Source organism: Uloborus diversus, chromosome 4 (genome assembly GCF_026930045.1).
Source record: "Uloborus diversus isolate 005 chromosome 4, Udiv.v.3.1, whole genome shotgun sequence".
NCBI classification, from domain to species: Eukaryota; Metazoa; Arthropoda; class Arachnida; order Araneae; family Uloboridae; genus Uloborus; species Uloborus diversus.
The window spans coordinates 6,731,918-6,755,679 of record NC_072734.1 but is presented as its reverse complement, the minus strand read 5'-3'; the positions used below and the strand labels follow the sequence as shown (position 1 = coordinate 6,755,679).

At 34.0% G+C, this 23,762-nt stretch overlaps 1 protein-coding gene across 1 annotated transcript; it reads right to left on the bottom strand.

The window, feature by feature from the left end:
* Positions 1-2,693: 2,693 nt before the first annotated feature.
* Positions 2,694-23,008, bottom strand: LOC129221125 (vacuolar fusion protein MON1 homolog A-like). Its single transcript, XM_054855570.1, has 7 exons — positions 22,709-23,008; positions 19,017-19,168; positions 14,977-15,418; positions 13,838-14,013; positions 12,751-12,871; positions 10,491-10,772; positions 2,694-2,852 (listed from the first exon to the last, which is right to left on the bottom strand). Exons 1-7 carry the CDS (start codon positions 23,006-23,008, stop codon positions 2,712-2,714), a joined length of 1,614 nt encoding a protein of 537 aa, XP_054711545.1. The 3' UTR covers positions 2,694-2,711.
* Positions 23,009-23,762: the final 754 nt, after the last annotated feature.

Here is a 23,762-nt window from a genome sequence, read left to right as displayed (position 1 = left end):
GTGAGGGAAAATTTTAAGCACCAAAAGACATGAGACCCCTCACAATAAGTTTGAAAAAGGAAAAAAAAAAACTTTTTGATATTTTAAAATGAACGGAAAGGTAAGAAACAAGTTTTTGAAGGTAAATGTGCGATTTTCTAGTGTATAAAAGATTTTTTTTGTAAAGATTTTGTGTGTGCGATCACGATAATTAATGATAACTATTGCTTTTTGCATTAAGTTAAAATCAATAGAAATTTGATTTATGAGTTCTTGCAGCCTTATTACAGTCTTGCGCGTTTAACGATTTCTTGATTCCACGATATACTATCCGTAAAATTCGCCAATCTGGTTTTCGGCGATACCTGCACTTTCTCGACGTCACTTACGTTCAAAATGGCTTTTATAAGGCCATTCAATAAAATATCGCATTTTGGAATAAAACACAAAAACTTCAGACTTACGAGTGTACTTAATTCAAGAAAATATTTCGGAAATTTTGCCAGGCGTAAGGATAACAACCTTTTGAAGTTCGTTTTGTAAACATTTTCTCGAGTTATACGGAGTAATATGGTATTTATTAAGAAACCGTTCATATTCTTTTAGGTATTTCAAAAAAAAAAAAAAAAAATGCTTAGTTTTTCAAAAATTACCAAAAATGCATATTTTTTAAAAATAGCAGGAAAATCGGCAAAAAGTTACCGGTTTTCTGGTTTCCCGGTTTTTTGGTTCCCGGATAAAAGGTTCTGCACTGTATTGGTAAATTGCTCTATCTACGTCTTCAGTACCTCCCATAGACACTAAGGAGGGGTGCCCGTTTTTACACCTTTTCCTCTATACTTACTTCCACTGCAGAAGAATTGTACAAATTATAACCAAAACTCAAATTATATGCAAAGATATAAATATTTATAGCAACTTGAAATGCATATTAAGTACATACTTAAAAATTTAGATTATAGTTCTTTAAATCAATGACTTATTAAGAGAGGGGGACAGTAATATAGGTTCATATAACTTAACTTTGAGGAAAACTACAATTAAAAAAACCTCATGTTAATGTTAGGGGTAAACTTTAGAAACACTCCATGCTCTTTTTAATAACATGCTGGAAGACATAATTGTTAACTTTTCTGTACTATAAGTCTATTTCTATAAACAACTAAACACTCTTTCTAATGTGATAAATTCACATTTTTAAAGGTATTTTCGGTTTAAACATAAAACATCGACATCGCACCGTTAGTGAGTAAAGACTAGGTCAGAGGTGCAGAAAATGTTTTTAACACCAACATTTCCCCCAATCTGTATGAAAATTTACCCAAAATTTTACAATATGCAATATGTTTCAGATAAAAATTCATTCCTATTACTATAGGTAGAGATAGTTTTTTTGGGGGAAAAAAAAGCAGTTGCATCTTTAAAACTAATAGAATGAACTAGTAACCTTAGAACTCGGTATCTAAAAAGTAAATTAAGTAAATGCATGTAAGTTTTAATTGAAATATCATATCTACATTTATTTTAAATGTAAATTATTATCCAACGAATAGTTGATAAAAATATAAAGAGTGGTGATGCAAAAGAAAATGCATTCAAAAGACACTTGCAGAAAAAAATTGGATTTTTCTTTTTTTTAAATCGAATCTGCAAAACTTTCCCCGGATGGTTCAAATTTCCCCCCGATCCTAGATCGCCGGATCGGACATGTTCTGCATCCGTGGACTAGGTAACACACAAAAGAAGACATTTTGAGTTTTGCGCATGATTCCAAACAAGTGTGTTGGCGTCATCATTGTTTGAAATGATACTGTGAAAAACGATGTTCTAGAAAGTTGAGTGACCATACATTTTCCTCTCCAGCAGTTTGCAAATGCAAAGTAACCGATTTGAACCAGTTTAACTTGTCATGTGGAAGGTTACTAAGAACATTTATTTATGAATTTCACCTTCCCAGCTATTTTTGATGTGCAATTCAGACTTCCACCAAGGGGGTTTGGGGGGGTGGGGCGGTCATACGCATGCTGCGCCTTTGAAACTTTTAGGAGGGTTGTTTTCAGGGGTATTTTTTCCTATGCTTGGGAGAGGGGGTTGTCCTTGCTTTAGGGGGGATGTGAACTGCTGCCTATAATGGACGAAATAACTGATAATTCTTTATGAAAACAATCTAGTAAATGCAAAAAAAGAGGTGCATACGTAATTCTCTCAAAACATTTGTCCAGTGTCATGGGGTAAAAATTATGCAAAAGAAATTGCATGCATAACAAGACACATGAACTATAGTTGGGACAAACCTAACCTGGCAGCATCTATGTAGCCTTCACAATGCTGCCAAGTTAGGTTTGCCTCAATAATAGCTGTCCCAGTTGAAATACATGATTTTTTTTTTTTCAATTTTAAGTTACCATGGTGAAATGAAATGGACGTAGCTTATATACTGTAATACAGCAAAGCTCAGTAGGTTCCCTCCAAGTTTTTCAACCCAGTTGAAAAAAAAGGTATTGTTAGCTTGGAATTGAACAGATGTATTGAAAATTATGAAGACAGAAACAACTTTCTTTTGATGCTTCTTATGCATAACTCCCCATATAGAAACTCCAAATTAACGCAGAGGCCTAAAGCCTCTTACGTATCCTCTAAATTGGTTTTTAGCAAATATTTAAAAAGTTTGGGAGAAGAAAGAAGGGTAAACATTAAAAAAGGGGGGTTAAAAAATTAATTATTTTTATTTGCTATATTGTAGGAGAAATCATAATAAATAAATCGTCTTCCTCTTTCTTTATCCAATGAACTATTTTCTTCATCGCATTTGTTGCATCAGCTTTCGTTGCAAGAGGTTCGAATGCAGCATACAGTTCAAATCCTTGCATGTGCTGAAAGTGAATGATTTGAAAAACATAACTATTGGCACAAATAAAAGTGTCACATCAAAGAAAATGACAATATCAGACTTTGTAGTGACTTTGGAAAAAAAATCAGGATACAATATTACAAAAATATCAGGATTTTAGTTTAAAAAAAAAAAATTTTAATCTGTAGGGTACATATATATATATATATATATATATATATATATTGATACACACATATATATATATAGATATAATAGTGGATTCTATATTATCCATAAACCATAATTTAATTTAAGGTACATCATCAGATGTAATCAAGTTTGATGGGGGTTTTTTTTCTTTTGTTTGTGCGGGAAAAGGCATAAACGAGCTGATGTGTGCCTCACATGACTTCCTTTTACTCCATTTAAATGTCATTTTCCTATTATTGGTAATTTTACTGTGATTCAATAGTTTACTCTCTAAATATCACCAACATGGGGCCAAATTGAAGCCAGATTTAAAAAAACGCCAAATTTGTCGCCAAGTTGGCGACGAAACTTGGCTACCAAAAGACTGGCGATATATCGCCAAGTGTCCGCCAAATTGTAACACCACTCAACATCGAAATTAACAATGATTCCCCCCCAAAAGGGGCAAAAGCCCCCCTCAGAAAAATCCAAATGCAACCAAAAGGGGAGGTGCACAACTAGCCCCCACTAGGAGGCTACGTGTCAAATTTCAACTTTCTAGGACATACCATTCTTATGCGACATACATATGCACATACATTCATACAGACGTCATGAGAAAACTCGTTGTACTAACTCGGGAATTGTCAAAATGAATATTTTGCATGTCTATACGTTCTTAGGCACTTATCCACGTGTGGTCGACTCAAAAAAAAAAAAAAAACATTCATTTGGGGGTGAGCAAAATGGAAATTAAGGTTGGTTTTTGAGTGAAATTTTTTTGCGAATACAATACTTCCTTTTTTGTAGAAGGAAGTAAAAAGAGCAATGAAAATTGCAGCATTCCTAACTGGTCCCTTTTTTATTTTCAAGTCCCAAAAGGTCAATTGTATATTGTTGCTATTAGGGTAAGTGATGGAACTCAGGGACTGTGCCGGTCAATTTCTTTTTAATAGATCGAAATCAATTCTTCCTCCCCCTCCCCTCCCCCCGGCAAGTTTTCGAAATTGAAGCTTAAAAAATTCAATTGTAGACAATCTTTGAAGATTTTACAGAAAGAAGGTTCTGGTGCTCTGCCCTGGAAAAAATTTCAAAATTTTTGTCCTAAAAACTTAAGCAGTGATTTATATTCAGGAGCTATTCCACTTCATGGTTTTTGTAAGCATAGTTTAAAAAACCTAATTGTGTATGGTATTAGAGAAAGGCGGTATAGGTACCCTTGCTCCAATATTTTCTGAAAGACAAGTCTTAAAATCGCGATGTAAGACCATATTTTGCACTATTAGGAGGGCCAGTAATTTTCGAAGATTAAAGCTCCAAAAACGCAATTTTAAGGAATTTTCGATGCTACTGAGTATATGGGGACTTCACCTGGAATTTTTGCGAAATTGAAGATCTGGAAGAAAATTTTCAGATGCTCCATTAGCCTCATGATAGTGAGAAATTGATAATAAAACTATCTGGATGGTTTTGTTTCTTCTCTTTGTGTTATGTATGATTTTCGACATCCTAATAATTACAAACTACAAATATCTAGACACCCTAATGGTAGGGGGGCCATTGGCTATAAAGTTTCGGAAGCACTAGTATAGAGCAAACAATGAGAAAAACTCTGTGTTACTAATTTTCTAGCGGTTTATTGCTATTTCAAAGTAAAAATATACTGAATGATAATATAATAAAACGATCAGTGATAAATTTGTTCGTATAAAAATTAAGTTAAAAAGTAGCTTAATATGTGAAAAATTACTAGATTTACTTACAATATTAATGATTTTTAGGAAGTTAAGGGGGACAAAAGGGTCAGCACATTAAAAAATAAGGAGAGATTTCAAAAGTGCATTTTTTTTTTTTTTGCTAACTTATTTAAAATTTCATCAAAATTCAGGTCTTCCATCGAAATTAGCTTCCTCTAATTTTACCAAAGATCCCTATAAGGTGGTTTTAAGACTACAAATTCAAAACATTTCCGTAAGTGGACCACGAATTTTTCCTGTTCTATCATCGCCGAAGTTCTTCTAAAACTGCGGTTTTAGGGCTACAATTTCGAACATTTCCGGGGAAGAGCCTCCAAACTTTGCTACTACTAATCAGATAACAAAACAACTTCCTCATAAACCAGAAGCTGAATCCTCCTCCTCCTCTTCTCTGTCTCTCTGTAGGAATATATAACTCAGAATTATATTTTAAAAAATTGAGGGGACCACCAATTTCATTCACTTTTTTTTCTTTTTTGACTTTGCGACGGCCCTAGCTCCCTGCTTCTCAATTCTCAACCTTTTGGCTGAGTTACCGTGTAGCTTTTTGGAAGATATGGTCTTAATTCTTCCCAAAATGGGAATCAAGCTTGATCGCATGAGACAACTAGTTTTACACAAAAGTAACTTTGATGAATAACTCATACTTCAACTGATTTTTTTTTCTATTTTAAAGCCCCCTCTCTCCCTGCACATGAACATTATTCAGCTCAGGAACATTTTAAAAAAATTTCTTTTCTGTAGCGGAGCCATATCAAAATGTAAAAAGTTTAAAAAAGAGATAGTATTAACTAGTTAGCATATTTTATTGCTTAGTTTAATCATAAGACTCCTTATTTGATGCAGTTTTGCAATTTCGCTCCTTTTTTTACCTAGAGTTATGAAATGAGTAAAGAATGTTCTTATAATTTGTAGGCATCTAATGTACCGTAACATTGGAAATGAATCCCAGCCAAAGATAAGAAGTTAAATAAATAGCATGTTGCATGTTTCAGTGGCGTACCCAGAAATTAATTTTAGGGGCTGCAGCTCTGTCAACTCACCGCTGAGTACACTACTGTGTAATAATTATAAACAGAAATAAACTTTTTTTTGCGAAGCGTTAGTTAACGGATCGGTTTTAGAACACCAACAAGAAAAATCTATCTCTAACAAATCTTAACAAAGCATTCTGTTAACAAGATAGCACAAAATAAATAATTATAATAAATAATTACAATAAATCAATATATTTATACGTATGGACCATTCTTTTTACTTACATTTCAAAGTACTTTCAAGCAATTGCTGTATAATAAATTTAAATGCTCTTCTTAAAAAGACATTTGGGGAAAAAATTATGAAAGCAAATACACGCACATGGTCCTCCTCATTTGTGTCAAAGAGCTAAAATGAAACATTATATTGTGCGAACGCAAACACTGGAAATCTCAAAACACGGCGTCCTACCGAGGAACCCTAAGCAATTACAGTCGAACCTCCATATATCGAACTTCCACATATCGAAATTTTCTATATATTGAAACCCCAGCAAATTTCTATGTTCATTACATAGAAAAATTGTTTCTATATATCCAAAAAATCTCTATATATCGAAATTTTTTTCGAGACATTCATAGATTTTTTTTCCACTTTTAACTGTTTGTCTCATGAAAACTGAAGGTTACGGGAGAAAATTACGCTCACTAAAGGTTGCTACGAAACTCATAAAGAATCTGGGGTTGAGGGGTGTGTAGATAGGTCGTTGTTTCATTCTGGAGTTCTTAAATTCCCTCAAGTTTATTTCAAATCTTAGTTTTAACCAGTAACACTTTAAAATCAGTTCTAAGTTATCCCTTTTCTCTGTTGATTATCATTCCTAATCTTTTAGCTTCAGTAAAAATCATTCAAGTTAGGTAGAATGATTTTTTACTTTTCTCCCGATTACATTGTCAAAACGAAAATCCCCCTTCTGTTGCGAATCAAGTTGAATTGCTGAAGAATGAAGATGTATGAAAGCACAATAATGTAATTTCTGTTAATTTTTTAATTATTAATTTTCATTTAATCCGATGCTCGTATAAATTAGTAAATAGGTTTTCTTACATAAAACTTAGCTTTAATTTTAATGTTTTAGGAGATGTTTATGATAAAATAAGATAAATTCCATATATCGAAATTTCTATATATCGAATTTTTTTCCGGCAATTTGCTACTTCGATATATAGAGGTCCGACTGTAGTTCAATAAACCTCTCTTGGAAATCTTCCGATGTAGACAGTGCTGGGCTTCGAAGCACATTTGGAAACAAAAACGGCAAGATGTTCCATGTGAGTAGACAGTTGAGTACTGTACATTGTACTCCATCGTTATCAACTAAAGAGGGGCAATTTTCATCAACAGTCCTGCTACTACCGATGAACAAAAAGCAGATGTCTCATTTACGTTGTAATGTGAGTGGTGTGAAGGGAAGGAAGGTATGGGAGATCCTCTGCCCCAAGGCCATCTCTTCTCAACGATCTTTTCCTACAATGGTCATTAGGATCAGAAGTGGCACCGATCCCCTGTGGGGGGTGAAAAGGAAATAAATAACGGGAAGTCTAAAGATAACTTTTTTCCTTTCCGGTATTTTCTATTGCAAGCAGAAAAATCCTTCATTTCTCAACTGACAAAAATTAATACAATAAAATTTTTCATAAGAAAAAATACGACAGTTGACCGGCGCCTTTTGGAGTGGCGCACCGGGCCTTTGCCCAAATGCCTTCATAGCCAGTCCAACCCTGGTTGGGGCAAACCTAACCTGGCAGCATTGTGAAAGCCACACAGATCCTAACCACAGCATTATGACACTGCCAGATTAGGTTTACCCCAACTACAGACACCCCCTCCATAGGCGGATTTAGGCCGAAATATCTGGGGGTGCAACAATAACATGGATCTGGGGGGGGGGGTATTTCCGGAATAACAAGGCAGTGGCGAAATCAGAAAATAATTTTAGGGCGGGACACACTTTTAAGTCTAAAAAACGCGATGTAAACCATATTTAGTAAGATTAGGGGATGGGCAATTCTTAACATTTCAAACTGCAGAAAAAGTTTTAAACGAAAGTCGATATTAGAAGCAATGGGTGAATCCAGCTTCTGGTTTGGAATGGGATTCACGCCCCAGAAAAAATTTGAAATAGTAGTTTTGAAAACGCAGTTTTACAGTTCTTGGTGATATTTTAGAGGCAAGAAAGGTACGTGGGCTCCAAGGCTATTTTTAGAAATGTTAGTCTTATAAATGTGATTAAAGTCCATATTTATAGTTTGGGTTAGGAATGAGACTCATAGACTGTCTCCAATCGATTTTTTGAAAAGCAGATAGAAATACGTACCCCCCCCCCCCCCCCATCTCCCCACGCTACCTCTTTAACTTTTCATAATTGAAGTTCCAAAAATACTACGGAGGACAATTTTTGATGCTGTTACCGGACGGGGTGTTCTGGAGCTCTCCCCTCCTAGGGGAAGTCCTAAAAATGAAGTTCTTCTGCAATATTCCATGGTATTAAAAAAAAAAAGGATTCTCCCACTTACATATTTCGAAATAGTAGTTTTCAAAACCAAAATATTAACTCTTTGATGATATTAGAGAAAGGGGGTCGAGGCCCTTGTTCGAATATTTTTCGAAATTAAAGTCTTAAACACATTAGTGTAAGACCATATTTGGTAACGTTAGGGACACTGCAAGTTTTCAAAACTGATGCTCCAAAAACGCAATTTTAAACGATTTTCGATGTATTTAGGTGATTAGATCTTCCTTGGAAATTTTGCGAAAGTGAAGCCCAAGAAACAAAATTTGAGATACTCTGTAATAACTTTGGCTGGAGAAAGGGCTTTGGAGAAGAAACATTTTGAGGATTAATAGAAAAAATGAAAAAAAAAAAGGAAGGGGGATATATGAAAGAAAAAAGATTGGTGGGAGGAGGCACACAATTGGCCGCAAATAATCTGAAGCTGTTGAAAAAATTTAAATGCCAATATTTCTTTTTGAAAGAGAAATTAAGATTTTTTCCCGACATTCTTTTTTTATTCGTAAAATAACTGCGTTTTCCCAAAGTGAGATATTTTCTTCTCTTCAATAATAAAGAATATTTTTTTAAAAAACATCTACTCAGCATTTTGGGGGGAGGGTCACCAGTGTTGTGCCCCCTCCTCCCTGCATGCACAACTGCAGCAAAATGTCCGAGAGTCCTCCTTCAAAATTTTTTGAAAATTTACCTTAAAATTGTTGGTTTTCGGTTGATTTCAGTGTAGATTTTATTGATCAAGTTTCTTGCAATAGTCATGTTTTTTTTTTTACTTAGCCATTGTTGTTTCAAAATAAAAGAATTGGTTTTGATATACGAATTAAATACCCAATTACAGAACAGGCAATTATTCTATACAATAACACAGTACTGAACAATAAATTGTTTGAGAAGTTTCTTTATTTGCATGAAATTATTTATAAGGTGTTTTTTTCCCAAATGGATAAAATTACTTTAATTCTTAATATGAGCAGTTATGTTTTTCTTGCACTAGCGACGTGTGGTGATACACTGGATTCAAGTAAATTTACTAGTATAGCAGCTATGATTTTTTTTTCCCCCAATTGCGTTTCTGAGTGAAATATACTAAACTCATTTTTTTCAAAACTCAACCAAAAAATTTGGGGGTGCGGCGCACCCCCTGGCACCCCCGTAAATCCGCCTATGACCCCCTCCCCCCCAACTGACTATTATACTCTGCCTTATTTAAAACCATCATTTTGCTACATTTTTGAAGGAAAGAGTTTACATGAGCCAATTATAAAAGGCTTCTGAATCAATTTGGTGGGGGAAGAAAGGCAATACAGTAAAGCACCAAACGACAAAGCTCAAAGTGGCGAGGGACGCCAGTATTTCAGTATTGCACACTGAAACATTATTAAAGTTTAAAAAAAATATTAAGCTTCTTTACTAATAAAAAAGCTGAAAGTCTGTCTCTGGATCTATGTATGTCAGTTACGCGCATAGCGGCTAGAGGTTCGGCCGATTTTCATGAAACTTGGCACAAAATTATTTCCTAACATAGGGGTGAGCACCTCGAAGCGATTTTTGAAAATTCGATTTTGTTCTTTTTTTTATTGCAATTTAAGAACATTTTATCGAGCAAATAATCACAACATGGACAAGTAAATTACAAATTATCATAACATGGAACCGTAACATTGGCGAGCAAATGAACACAGCAAATTGGCGAGAAATTCCTCATCCATTATCTTCTTTACTAATAATAAAGCTGAAAGTCTCTCTATCCGGATCTCCGTCTGTCAGAATCTCTGTGACGCGCATAGCGCGTAGACCGTTTGGCTGATTTTCATCAAATTTGGCACAAAGTGAGTTTGTAGCATGGGGGTGTGCACCTCGAAGCGATTTTTCTAAAATTTGATGTGGTTTTTTTTCTATTCCAATTTTAAGAACAAAGCTATCATAAGATGGACGAGCAAATTATCAAAGTTATCATAACGTGGAACCGTAACATGGGCACAAATCAATTGGCGAGAAAATTCACATTACATTATTTGTACATATGCAGGAGAACCAAAAGAGCTTTTAATTTTCTATTACGGGCAAAGCATTGCGGGTACCACTAGTTTGCAAATATACAAGTGAACCAAGTGACCTTTTAATTTTCTACTACGGGCAAAGCCGTGCGGGTACCGCTAGTAGCAAAATAAAAAACAAAACTTACCCATCCCACCATAGTTTCTCTCTCTCCGCTATAATACAGCATTTTCAACGGCCTGGTACTCTTGTACATCCGATGGTGTAGGTACTGGTATAAACCAAACAAATGATTCCAGTCCTCCGTGGTCACATAAGGTGCCTCGATGCGAGGCGCGGTGAATTGAGCGGCAGAGCGGGACTTGTACAGGAAATGCCTGACGTCAGGTATCCCTACCTGAGAGACAGAGTATCCACGGTTGTTGACAGACTTGTTGATAGCCTCCAGGCAATGGTATTTCTTTAATCTCTGAAAAAGAAAAATAAATTGTTCATATTTCAATTATTTCAAGATGTTGTGAAACGGATCAGAAAAGAACTTTGAACTGTTTTCTATTTTTAATTATTCAATTCTTTATTGTGATTTATGCAAATTTTGCTGTAAAGCAATTTATCTGGCAGGTGGCACCCGATAAAATAGTACCTTGTGTTGACAGGTCGTCGGCTGTTTTTTGTTGTGTATTTGTAGAAGTGCAACTCTGCGCCATGTGTGTAGATGGCGGACATCAATAAAGTTTGTCTCTGGACATTTTGAGTTAGTTCTGCATCTATGTGTTCCATATCACGTCTCACAATATGGTCAGGGTGCAAGCGAGGAGTCTCCTAACATTTAGTGGCGTCCGCGACATAAGATTTCATTTCAATTTACAAACAGAAGACATATTTTTTAAATTTACAGGGTTTCCACTCATTTTGGGTTTTTAAATCCATGATTTTTCATGACTTCTGCTATTAGTTTTCCATGACTCAGGGAATGTAATGTTTTTAGAAAAAAAAAATTTTTTCACAAGAATTGTTTTAGTGCTTTGTAAAAAAAATAGCAATCCTCTTTGAACATATGTTTTAGAAAATTCAAATTAAAGCAAAATGTAAGGCCTGAGCTACTGTTATAACTGAAAAACAACTAATGCAACATGATGTGATTTTCTTATTCCATTGCCACCCTTAACGTTTTAGACAAATTTTCTTCTAAAATCTTTCTGAAAACAAGATAAGCACTGGTGAAAATCACTGATAAATTTTTAAAGTTTTTTTTTTTTTTTTTTTGAGGGGATTGAACTACCTTTTTTCTTTGTAAAAAATCATTTTTTTCAGATAAAAACTGAAAAAAAGCAGTTTATTTTTTCTTCCCCCTCAAAATTTCTGGAAATTTTACATTTCTAATAGAAACTAACTATCAAATGACGCACATATATGCAGCAAATACATCTGCAGCGCAGTAAACATATCTCCACACCTGTATTATTATTCAGCTATGGGGTGAATACAGTCGAGTCCCGACTTACGCTAGGTATGCGTTCCAAGACCGTTCGCGTAAGTTGAAATTTTGCATTGTGGAAAAGGGTATGAGTAAAAACTTTTATAAACATACCCATACGATTAAAGACACTTGTAAACTCAAACTGTCCAAAGCCATTTCTTAACAATACATTACTGTTTCTTAAATAAAAAATTGAGTCTTTATTTATTGCATTTAAAAAAAAAACTTTTTTTAACATAAAAAACTGCTACGATGCACAAAATCAATGATCAATGGGAAAGGAAGACGTAAAATAAACCACTATGGTAGGTACATTATGTAGTTAGAAAAATAAATGCACTACAGTTGTTGAAACTTTCTCTTTTTCCTTCTATCTTCACAAACTTTAAATGAAACAGCGCTCTTATAGGTGTCATTATATTTCATCAACTTTCCCATATAGAATGAAAAAAATAAATGGAAAATGAGTAGTTATTTGTATAAGCGATGTTCAGACTAGTACGGTGTGGGAACTTCCGCTTTCAGTGATGCCAAAGGAATGAAGGTCCATTCACGAAAAAACCGCGATTCCCTTCGGAAAATTTTTATGTTGCGGATAAAGAATTTGCGTTAGGAATAAAATTTTTTACCGGGGAAAAAATCGCAATTTAAGTTAAAGCCATTTCGCATAAGTCAGATTGCGTTGTAGCGGGAGTCGACTGTACTACGTAAATTTTTATTTGTAATTTATTGGTTTTGACAGCATTTTTACAACCAATGTGCAATTATTTCAGGAGCTCAGATGTTTTGGACGCATTGCAAAGAAAATTATGTTTTTTAAAACATTTTAAATAACATTTTCTATGTTTTTCAGTTTTAAACACATAAATGTTGTTACATTTCTCCCTTACAAAATTTTGCCTCAATTATCTTGTTTTCATCATTTAATAAAAAATTCAAATTTCAGTGAATGAAAAGGAACACAAACCTCCACAATTTTACTTCGACATTCTTTTAGGGGAAAGAACATATCTTTGTCCACTGTCAGCAACAAAAGACAACATTTGTTTTCTTCATCCAAGTAGGATATGTGGCCGTGCAAAAATCCACTGAAAGCAAAATTAATTGTTATACTTAGCATCTGATCATCAAGAAGCTAAATAAATTTAAAGCAGTCAATGAATTCTTTATGCAAAAGGTATTTTTCATACACATGAACACCTATTACAAATTAAAGGGAAAACTACAAATTAGAAGATCCAACAGCCAAAAATGCAAATTGAATGTCATACATTAGTCTTCGATTAATGTGCATTTTTGGCTTCGATTAATGTGCAGTAGTCTTCGATTAATGTGTGCCCCGCTTATATGAATCACGTTTGTTCTAAACAGTTTTGATTCCACAAAGCGACGTATTTAATAAAGCTAGATTTTGAGCTGCTTTTGATGATTAGATTCATTAAAGTGGTTGATTCAATTAAGCAGCCTCCAATGTATATGACTATGCCAACGTATATGACAAACAAAGACTATGCAATGTAAGTTTACGTTTTAGTCATTTTTTCCTTAGAATTATGATTACCTATACTTAAAATACACTACCAGCTCAGTTATTCCATCCGAGGACTGCAGTTTTGTGCTTTTTAGCACTCATCAGCCATCATTAGCACACCAGATGATATACCAGTTTGTTTGGCTCTTGGCTCCCATAAGAGGTTTTCCGCCTCCAGCTTATGTGACTCCTATTCCGGGCTGATGAGTGCTAAAAAGCATGAAACTGCAGTCCTCGGAAGGAATAACCGAGCTGGTGGTGTATTTTAAGTATTTCTGCCTTAGCCCTGGCTTAGGGCAGTAACTTACTACCAAAATATGATTACCCATAGTTTTACTTAAAAATGGTCTCAATTGCAAGGTCACCACACACAACTTTTTTAAAAAAATTTGCTACAAGCACCTTTGACCCTTTGACACACCAGACTGAATAATATGCACAACAAAACCCAAGTTTAGTGCAGAAAATGAATGCTTGATAGATAATTTATTAGATAAACTACATAACTAAATATAAAACCAACCTAGCATCAAACTTTGGGAGGCAAATAGGAATCCATGTTTCAACGGATTTGAAAGATTCCGATGAGCTTACAAGATTCATAACCAAATGGAGATCGACAGGATGCAAAAAATATTTTTTCATCCGTACAAGAGTCACGAGTTGATTTTCTGCTAACAAAATAGCAAAGACAATGTTCTGTAAGAAACAAAATACTTGCATGATATCGATGATTTCTTAATGTTTTGACAATCAAGATATTTTTAACAAATACTAAATAACAGTAGTGGAGAAGGAAATGTAAAAGCTATGTTACAATTTAAAAAAAACTTTGCATTAATTTTTTTTTAAATATTTATTTTATTATATTCTGTAATCAGTTCCAGATAAAACAACAAAATAAAACTTCAATTTAAGTAATAAACCACGCATAGAAAGCATGATTTCAGAGGCAAAACAATTTTATCACATGTTTTGTTATAAACAAACTAACTGTCAAGTGGATGACAAAACTGGTGGTAAACGGCAGTACAGTTGACACAGGTTAACAACGCTCTAATTAACGACTTTCTCTATTTAACGACAGAATTTCATGGCCCCAGATGGTCCACTTTAGTTTTAAAAGCATTCTATTTAAGGACGATTTCTACTTAAGGACGATTTTTTGTGGTCCCTTGAAAGTCGTTAAACAGAGAGCCAGCTGTATCTGCAGAAATAAGTTTTCACGATATTTGAAGAAACATATTTAGATTCAATATACTAATAGGGAACGGTTGGAATTAAACATTTTTCGAGCTTAATTTTTAGCGGAAACTAAATAAGCAAGCTTGTACAATAAAGTTAACATACAATAGAAGACAAAAATGCAAAAAATTAAAAATTTGTAATTACTGCCCTGGCAGAAAATATCTGTCACGACAACTCTGTATTTCATTTCAAAAAAAATGTAAAAAACAATTTTTTGCCTAATAAATCACACACACAATGTGTGATATCTTACGCAAAAAAAAATTCTTGTTTACATGTTTTGAAATGAAATATAGAGCTGTCAAGTGCAAGACAAAATGCATGCTTTTCTGTGGAATGGCCCAATTGAGTTTAAAATATTTTAAAATGATTTTCACATAACTTTCAAATTGCAAAAAATTATGAACACAATACCTTTATTTTCCCGCAATACTGAGTTAATGTCTGAGCAATGACCTCTCGAATGCTATTATCCAAAGGCAAGCATCTCACGGCGTTCAACAAGAAACTGGGATCCTTATCCATGACGTCCACCAGCCTGTCCAGAAACTTTTCCGCTCCACCCAACAACCTTCTCAAATCATAATTTCTTCTCTGCTCGAATATCCGATTCAAGTTGGAGTACGTGAGCACAGATGTAATTTGATTGTAGACATAGGTTAGTTGAGACAGTAACTGAGGCACAGATGCTTTCGTGCTAGAAACAGCAACCAGTATGAGGGGCACCCGATGGAGAAAGACGAATTTTTTGTCTTCAGCGTGAATTGAGCGTATAGTGTCACCATTCTGCTGGACAAAAGATACCAGGGCTTGCATGACACCCATGAGTGTCACAAGATTGTCTTCATTGCCATGCCTAAATTAAAAACAAAAATTAATTTGAATTTCAACATCTTGAATTCAAATTATGTTCTTCGCAATCATGAGTGTGTGTGTGTGTAGGTGTGTGTGCGTTGTGTGTGTCGGGGGTACGTGTGTTTGTGTGTAGGCATATGTATTTGTGTCTGTGTGCAGGCATGAGTGTGTGGTAGTTGTGTGTAGGTGTGTGTTTGTGTACGTGTCTGTATGTATGCCTGTGTGTATATGTTTGTGTATGTAGATGTATGTATGTATGTATATATGTGTGTGTGTAGATGTATGTATGTATATATGTGTGTGTGTATGTATGCGTGTTTGTGTAGGATATTGACTCAACCTGGTTTTTGCTATAGGAGCAGCATCCTGAGGATCCGGTCGATGGTGATGCTGCAGAGGGTACTGGTGGGAAAATAAAATGATAGCACGCCAAAAACAGTCAAATGAAAGCAATAAGCAATCGTGATTGCTCAAAAAAAATCACTTTGAAGTATTTTCCATGCTTTCATGCAGTCTGATATTAAAAACAATAGTTATAATTTCAATTCATGAAATAAAAATCACTTTTCAAGAGTATTAAATAATATGAATGTAATAAAAAAATACAAACATGGTATGACGCATCAACTTTGTTTATCTCTCATTAAAAATTAATTTTTGCTTTAATAGTTTCATATTAGGAACATGAATTTCAATTCATTTAAAGACAAATGTTTTTTAAATACTGAAATTCATCATTTAATAGACCTTAGAATTAGTTTCGGAAAAGTTTTACTTGATTTGTAAAGTTAGTAAAATGATTTTTCACTTAGACCTAGAAAACTTTTAACCTAAAAAATTTTCACTTATTCATAACACTGTTCAACACTTGCCATCACTTGTCTTGACGACTTCAAGACTCTGGATTACAGTACATAGACAAAACTCTGCCAGCCTAAAATCTGCCAGACAAAAATCAGACTAACAAAAAAATTATTCTATTCCTCCGTTTTTTAGCATCAGGAAAAGAATACCAGCATTTTCAGAGATACAAAGGTCATGTTACTAAATAGAACTTAATGAATATTCATAATTTACAAAAAAAGAAAAAGTAAATTAATGTAAGCTAAAGTTTTAAAACAGTTTACAATTGATCAAATGCTTTTAAAAATTCAAAAAAAAAAAGAAGTGAAAATAGTAAAATAGCATATAAAAGTGAAAAATTGCTCTTATGTATTTTGTTTGCATTACCATTCTATTTCTATTATTAAAAATAACTATGATGGGTGAAAATTGCTTCTACTCTTCGACATTTGAATGAAGCAATTGCCTGTTTTGTGATATTTTGATAGTTGACCCAAACACCAGTGGATTTAACCCTAAACTCCAGTGGATAGCATTTATTGTTTTTGTTTCTTCATTCCCCTCAAATGAGTCTGTCTTACCAGTAAAACTTATAAGTTACCCGATCGAGTTCAGCCTTGTCACAATGAAGCCATTTCCTGCATGTTAAACATTACCAAAATACATTATCAAATCCTCATGTCGTGGCGCGAGTTTCATTGTGGAAACACGCTGGTTACTCGATCATCGGCTATTATTTATAAGAGGATTATTATTTTATAACCTAAAACTCTGTCAAATCCTAAAATTGGCACAACCTCAAGATCTGCAGATTTTCGACTTATCACTGGCGGGTCATTCTCAGAAAAATTAGAAATTTATGTTTCTAGTTTTTACTATAAAGAATAAAAGTTTAGAAAATAATTCAAGCGAATAAAACACTTCAAAAAACAGATGGAATACATTGAAGTTGCTAAATGAGAAAAAAATATTTCATTTATTGTTTAAGTTTTGGTCACAGAATGTGATTTATCAGATCTGTGGATTGTAACCACTTATCTTTTTTTGTTTCCATATTTTATGTTTCATGCACCAAACAAGAATTTAGCTATTTAACCCGGGAGAACTCGCATCAGGCCTCTCAAGCCTGGTCATTACAAAACTACGCTGCCAAAAATCACCCCTTCAACGGAAATGAATGAGGTCCACAGTAGCTGCGTTCAAGGTGACCTACATACTGACCACATGCTTTTCAGGAATGTACATTCCCCCTTTTCCCCAGAAAATTCCAGTTTGGGCCTCAGAGCCCCAGAGCGAGAGCTCACGCTTTTCACTTCAGATTGTGAATGTAAAGGAACATGTTGTGAAATGCATTGCTATTTAAGCTACAAAGATGAAATGAAGAGGTTGAAGATCTTGTTAGTTGAGATTTCAACTGATGAGAACTCTCTTATTGAAGATGATGAAGAAGAAGTTGACAAAAAACAGTATAGCTATCATCAGTCATGCTCAGAAGAAGATTTAGATTCATGTATCATAACACTTTCTTAAACCTTACTTTTTAAAACACATTTTAGAGGTTGTTTATCTATTTATAATTCAGTGTTAAAAACACATTTTTTTTTCTATTTTGCAAACTCAATTTACTGTAATAACCACTTCGGGCCTACGGAGCCCCCCACGAGCTTTCGTGTGACAAAAAGTACCGCGGGTTCTCCCGGGTTAAGCTATATTTTCGATCAAGTACACATTTAGTGCACACTTCTCAAAAATTCAAAGTTAAACTTAATTTTCATATTTATTTAATTGCAAGTTAAAATAGTCACATCTGTGGACAGAAAAGAAAGTGCCATAAAATTGGTAGAAGGATCAACTCTCAAAAAGCTATTTTGTGGGACGAAAACAGGGCGGTCATTCCAAGCTTGTCAGCTTGCAAGATCGAGATTCTCGCTCACATGATTGGTTGTGACATAGAAATGTCGCAAAGTAGCATTCTAATGTACTCGAACCTAGCTGCAAGTTAAGTTCGAGTAGATTAGAATGCTACTTTGCGACATTTCTACGTCACATCCGATCACGTGAGCGAGAATCTCGATCTCGCAAGCTGACAAGCTTGGAATGACCGCCCAGAAGCTTGCTTTGAGATTTCTGTGACTTTATTTAAAGTTTTTGTCCCTGGTTTATAAAAAGTAAAGATCAACTCATCACACCTGTGGCTCATACAGACTTAAAATAACCAGGTAAGATAATACAATAATTCAATGAATTGATAATATCAAATGTTAAATATTTGTTTTTCAACTTTCAAGTCAAAACTTCAAAAGCACATGTTCGTAAATGTAGAAAATGGTTGTTTTTATCACATCCGTGGACATCACATTTGTGAATAGTTTGTCCATGGATGTGGCACTAACAAAGTAATTTAAAAATGTTAAAATATTTGCTTGCTTGATCTGAACCACTATAATAGCATTTTTACTTTAGGATAGATCTATCTTAATCTTAAGTATTTAACGTATCAGGAGAAATTTTAATATTTTAAAAATCAGCTGCAAAATTTCTGTTTTTTCCGAGAATGACCTTGGCTCATCCTTTATCCTTAACACTTTGGCACGAAAGTACATAAAAACTTAAAGATTACAGATTTTTGTCTTTTCACTCGCTCATCATTTATCCTTTTAGCACTTTTGCACAAAAGAAAATAAAAACTTAAAATAAAATATAAACCTTATTGAAGATATTTGCTTTTACAATAAATTTTTAACATTTTTTAATACCTGGTATAGATAGGCTTCCCAGCTTCACTCAAAACAAAAATTTGTTTTTTCTGTTTTTTCCATTCAGCACTATTAAGCTCATCACATTCCTCTTTAGCTAATTCTTCTGCAATTTGTTCCGCTTCAATGGACAATATTTCTGCAGCAGAATTCTAGCTTGTAGAAATGACAAAGTATAAGTATTTTACCAATGAATATCAAAACAAAAACAATTTTTAAAATTTTTAACTAAACACAATTTTAATATGTACAGTGAGCTTGTAGTTTTTTAGGCTCACAAATTTTGAAAAATCGGTTAGATCAAGATAACTTTTACATAGAGTTTCTGCTATGGCTGCATTTTTCTTCAAATACAAAAAGGCTAGCTCCCCCCCCCCCCCCAATTGCAAAAAAACAAACAAAACGTCTCCTCTAGACATTTTTACTAGAAAATTTTAACATAGTCAAGGCAAACCTAACCTGGCAGCATTGTGAAGGCTATGCAGATCCTAATCACAGCATTGCGATGTTGCTGGGTTAGGCTTGCAAGAGGAGGGGGGGGAGGGTCTTTCTAGAGTTTACTAACGTAACTTATTCATTGCGTCTGTTGCATTTGTTTTGAAACGTGACTAGTTCAGATCCCCTTGAATGACGGTGCTGTGAAATACATCATCAAGCAACACACATTCTAACTCTTATATATCCAAGAGAAAATTACATATTACGTACATGATTCATATTATTGACTTTAAAAAAAATATCAGATGTACTGTATATACTCACTCATTGGTCGATCTTGCATATAAGTCGACCCCCCTACTTTTAGGAGGAAAATCGGGAAAAAATCCAAAAACCGCGTATAAGTTGAGCATGCACTTTAAGAAAAATAGTAGAGACGTACCGCGTACTCGGTAACTACTCGGTACTCGGCCAATTTGCCGAGTACTCGGTACTCGGCCAGATTTTGATCAGGTACTCGGCCAGTACCGAGTAGTTGTAAAAAATTGAATACTGTTCAAGACAGATTTTACAATTAATAAAAAAGTGCAAGCATATGATATACTGTAGTTATTTACAATTCAAATTCACAAGTCCAATTTTAATTTTGAGAATAATGAAGTTTGTTATCATTCAATGGAGTAAATCTTTATTTTAATGTCCACAAAATTAATTAAACTTATTAAAAATGGGACAAAAATATTTTATATTATTAAATGGATTTTTGCTTCAAACAAAAATTATTTATGAGAATGATAAAAATACCTTTGTTTAAAAAATAAAAACAAATAAAACAATGTTAAAATAATAAATGAGCAGGAACACAGCAGGCATGTGTTTTGGCTTACAAGGAATGCCTTTTAAAATGCACAAAATTTGAGTTTATGGATTTAAAGACATGTGACAAAAGTCGGATTTTTTTTTCTTTTGTCGGATGTCTTTACATTCATTAGCTCTCATTTTATGCACTGAAAAAGACGTTCCTCGTAATGCAGAAACACGTGTCAGCAGTGTTCTTGCACATCTGTGCTTTTAAAATTGTTTTATTTGTTTTTAAAAACTATTTATGTTTGGCGTACTAGCACTAGAATAGATTGATATAATTTGTTTTAATTCCAACTTGATTAGTCATACCTTTCATTTATTTGTTTACTTTTAATTTTAAAAATAGCTTTTTTGTAAACTTTTTTGCTATAAATAAAAATTTTTAAGTAATGATTAATTAAATTTCCGCTAGAATTTTGTTTTAAAAACTATTAATGGACATGGAGGTCTATACTAGCATTCCAATGTGTTCATTCAAAAAAAATGGATTCAAAATTTATTTAGTGTGTGCCGATGGTTCTACTTAAAACATAACTGATACTTGGTACTCGGCTGAGTAGTGAAAGGCAGAGTACTCGGTACTTGGCCAAAGTGCTACTCGGTACGTCTCTAAAAAATAGGGAATGTTTTGTAGCTAATTTTGAATATAAACGTTGTAAAAAGGAGGAAAATAAAATGCAATGAACATTTTAGTGCTAAAAAATGTCCGATTATCATTCTTTTGCACAAAAAGGGCAAAGCACATCTGCGATCACTAAATTTTTGTAAAGGGTTTATGTATACTGTTACGATTTTTGTTACTTATTGCTTTTATTTTGAACAAATATCAACAAAATCTTGCACTAAATCCATATTATATATTACTTCTTTTTAAATGAGCATTAGTTTGCGATTATCGGGAAAATTCGTGAATACAGCGATTCCCACACTTTTCGCGTTGTCAAGTGTTTACTGTAATTATTTAGACTTGATTTCACAATTAGATCATGTAAAATAATAGCAGAGTCTAAGTATTTACTTCTATAGCATTTGCTTAAAAGGGTAGGACTAAAATCGGGAAAATGTTCACGTTTTTGAGTGTTTTTTCCCCCAAGAATTGTTTGGGAAAAAATTTCGGAAGTTCTGCCCTGTGTATAAGTCGAACCCCTGACTTTAAACTTCATTTTTTGTAGTAAATTTCTCAACTTATATGCAAGTATATATGGTAATACAAACATTTCAGTGAAAAGAAATAGGTGCATTTGATTACCGATAATTCAAAGCCTAATAACTCGAATATTTCTTTGTCTCGAAGTTTGCATTTGATCCCAAAATAATTTAGTGCTTTCAATACAAAGTTGTCTGTCTCTATAGCTCGAACATACTCCTTTTACGTTGAAGTTTTTACGAGAGTTAGATTTCATGTCTAAAAATGCAGCCAAAATAAGAATAAAAGGTTTTTTCTTCTCTTACACATTGCTTTGCTTATCAACTCACATGAGCGTGATAACTCAGTTGTAGCTAATTGGGCTACATTTTGCCGTGGCTGACCATAAACTTTTATTGCCAGCTACCCTTAGAGAAATTTACAATGATGACAAAAATTGAAAAAATTAGTCTTTATTTTCTGGATGATTCAAATAATTTGCTTTTGAGATAAAAAGACATTTAGAATCAATATGAACTGAAATCAAGAGAAAAGAAACTGGGCCTTCAACATGAACTTAATGACGTTTTAGGATGTGATAAAAAATGTAAGCCCAGCCAAAAATAACTTCCTTTTTCGGAGTATCTTAATACAATTTATCCTCTGTAACAATATATTTATGTAGTGCCATTGCTTAATTTTATCTAAATTATAAGTGTTATCGTCTATCCATTATGCACTATTCCTGAAAAAATAAAATAAAAATTATTCTTCAGAAGGCTGGGGAAGGAACTTTAGATAACTTAAACTAGCGATTACTCAAAAGTTTCCGCTCAGCCGGTCCCTTGGGACTTCGAATTACCAACAGTTGATTTTAATTTGAAGAAATGCTTACTTAAATTAAAGAATCGGTTAGTGATTTTTTTTTTTTTTGCTAAGAACTAATGGATGACTGAAATATCTTTAAAACTATAATTGTTCGATTGTACCCTGTGTTAAAACATTGTTTTTTGGAGACAATTATCCACATTATCACACTGCTTGTTATTAACACCACTACTACCGTGTTAAGCACAAAAGTCATATCTAAGCTAAATTGTGAACAACTAGTCCTCAGTTTTAGCTCAGCTGCTGATACCAATTTTGCGCTTAGCACGAAAGAATAAAGCTGCATTTTTCTCATAATTAGCAAAATAATTAAGCATAATTTTATCAGTCATGTGGCAGAACGTTTCAATAACAAAATATGCTTAAATATTATTACATCACTGGAATTTTTTTCCTCTTCATCAGTCTTTGTTTCCTGAGGTTCTGACACGTTTTGTTCAATAGCAGAAACACCTTGTTCTATCTCACTGATACAACTGCTTTTTCGAGAGAAGTCATCGAATTCTCCATTTGAAACACTTTCTTCTTCGTATGATGCCGTGGATAAAAGTATTCCCACTCTAGAAGCACCGGGTTCAAAATCTTTCGGTAATTCAATTTCTTCTTCGATTGATTTTTGGTATTCTTTTTCTTCACTACATGAAACTTCATCTTGCTTCTCTTCGGAAGAAGCCATTCAAGTTAACACGTCGGTCAATGCAGGAACGATCCTGGGTCCTTGGTTACCATATTGGCGACTTCATCTATTTCAAGGCGAATTCTTATCAACGACGAACATGATGCCAAAAAAAAGTGCAATACTATAAGCACTACAGTTGCAGTTTATTTCTCCTTTTTGGAAACACTTCCTGAAGGAGTATGTTCTTTCCGATTTTAAGTGTACTTTTTTTCATGTATTGGTATTTTCAAGAATGGTAAACATCATTAAATGCAAATTAGTTTAAGAAAATAAACTGGTTCGTTCTGTATTCTAAAGTTATATATTTTGAATTATAATAAAACAAACTAAATGACGTTACAGTTTTTATAAAATTCCATTTGCACCAAAAAAAATCTTTCCTAAATCAGAGATGCTCCTCTTCCCCCTCAAGAACAATGACGTCCCCTCCTTTCAAATGCATCCCCAAAATGAGATCCCCTAAAAACGACAAAGACAACGTTTAGCAAACCCTCCTCTCCCTAAAAATTTCAATCATGCTGTCTGCTCTGAAGTCCCACTCGTTGCACTTTATTTATCTATTTATTTTAAGACAGCTTCACATAGATAGAGGACTGCGTGCCAAGCGCCTTGGCTCCGGACACACACAGGAAAGATTTACAACACTAGAAAAGGAAATAACACTCAAGGCACAGGCGGGATTCGAACCCACGATCTTCGGCTTGGAAGACGAAGCTTCTACCACAGAGCTACGGAGGCCCCCCTCGTTGTA